This window comes from Hibiscus syriacus, unplaced genomic scaffold (genome assembly GCF_006381635.1).
Source record: "Hibiscus syriacus cultivar Baekdansim isolate YM2019G1 unplaced genomic scaffold, ASM638163v2 tig00111095_pilon, whole genome shotgun sequence".
NCBI classification, from domain to species: domain Eukaryota; kingdom Viridiplantae; phylum Streptophyta; class Magnoliopsida; order Malvales; family Malvaceae; genus Hibiscus; species Hibiscus syriacus.
Window position 1 is genome coordinate 3,843,424 of NW_024062980.1, and position 1,417 is coordinate 3,844,840.

A 1,417-nucleotide genomic window follows, 5' to 3' on the forward strand; every position below is an offset into this window, starting at 1 on the left:
TCGTCATGTTGTTTTTGGGATATCGCCATAAGAAGAAACTTAGCTGATTGGGAGATGGAACAATGGAATGAGCTTATGGCTTTATTGTATAACTTCAGTCCTACGCATTTGATTGATGATAGTCTAGTATGGACATGTGAAGGAGATGGGTGTTTTTCAGTGAAATCGTGCCTTAAAATTTTTCTTAGTTGAGCTGTCAATTATTTTCCGTGGAAACTAACGTGTCAGCTGGTGCGGCTCCTCCTCGAGTTGAATCTTTTTTTTGGCAAGTGGTACACAAGAAGATTGTTGTCAAAGTAGAGTTATTAAAACGTGGGGTGCAAGGTATAGAAGATCCATTGTGTCCTTTATGTGGGTTGGTTCAAGAAACGGTTTCCCACCTATTATTTTCTTATAAGTTTTCTTCGGGGTTATAGGCTAGCTTTTTGCGTCGTTGGGAGGTTTTCTTTGCAATTTTGGAGTGTCCTAAAGCTTTATTTTCAGTTTGGGTAGATCTTATACCCAAATCAAGTGTTTGGGAGTTCATCCCAGGAGCTGTTTTATAGTCGATTTGGAAAATGAGAAATAATATTGTTTTTAATAAAGGAAAATTGGATTGTGTTCTGTTATCTTTTCTATCGAGGTACATTGTGGAAGTTTGGTTTTCTTCGAAATTTCCAAATCGGACGGTCTCTTTTGATAGCCTTGTGGGGGACCTTGTGTTAGTTGATCGTGTGATGTGCTCTGCTAAGAGGCCTTTAAAGGTAGCTAGTTGGTCTCGTCCTCCTTCCGGTTTTGTTAACGCGAATGTTGACGACACTATGGGTAAGTGGTGGTCGAAGGGTGGCATTGGTGGGATGATTAGAGATGAGAAAGGAGTGACGTTGGGTTCGTTCTCTGAAGGTATTGGATCCGGACCTCTTATTATGGCAGAGTTGATGGTGGCGAAAAAAGGTTTGAATTTGTTTCTGGATTTGGGGATGTCGGCAAAACGAAGGCTTATTTTGGAATTCGATAGTGCGGTGGCAGTGGATTGGATAAAAAATCCAGCTAGTTCCACCCCGATGTTCCTTTCCTTAGTTAAAGATATTACAAAGATTGTGGTTGATAAAAGTGTCATTGTGCTGCATGTGGTGAGAGCAGTTAATTGTGAAGCATATCAATTTGCCAAATTAGGGATGGTTAAGTGGAGGGGATTTAATTTTGTTGTTGTTTAGTTTCTAGGGAATATTTGACAGGTTAGGTCATTGTATTAGTTTGTTCCTGGCTGAATCATATAAGGAGGTTGTAATCTATAGGGTAATTATTTATGCTTAATTGTAGTGCATCTTTGCACAGTGTTGAGGGTTGCCAAGGGTTCTTGGCTATATTGTGATCTTTTTGTACCTGTGTATTATTCAATAAAATTTCATAGGCACTATTTTCCTCCTTCCAATGT

The 1,417-nt window shown here is 39.4% G+C and overlaps 1 protein-coding gene across 1 annotated transcript; it reads left to right on the forward strand.

Moving 5' to 3' along the window:
- The first annotated feature begins 716 nt into the window (after nucleotides 1–716).
- On the forward strand, nucleotides 717–1,196 carry LOC120152794. Its single transcript, XM_039164924.1, has one exon. It carries the CDS (start codon nucleotides 717–719, stop codon nucleotides 1,194–1,196), a length of 480 nt encoding a protein of 159 aa, XP_039020855.1.
- The last annotated feature ends 221 nt before the right edge of the window (nucleotides 1,197–1,417 follow it).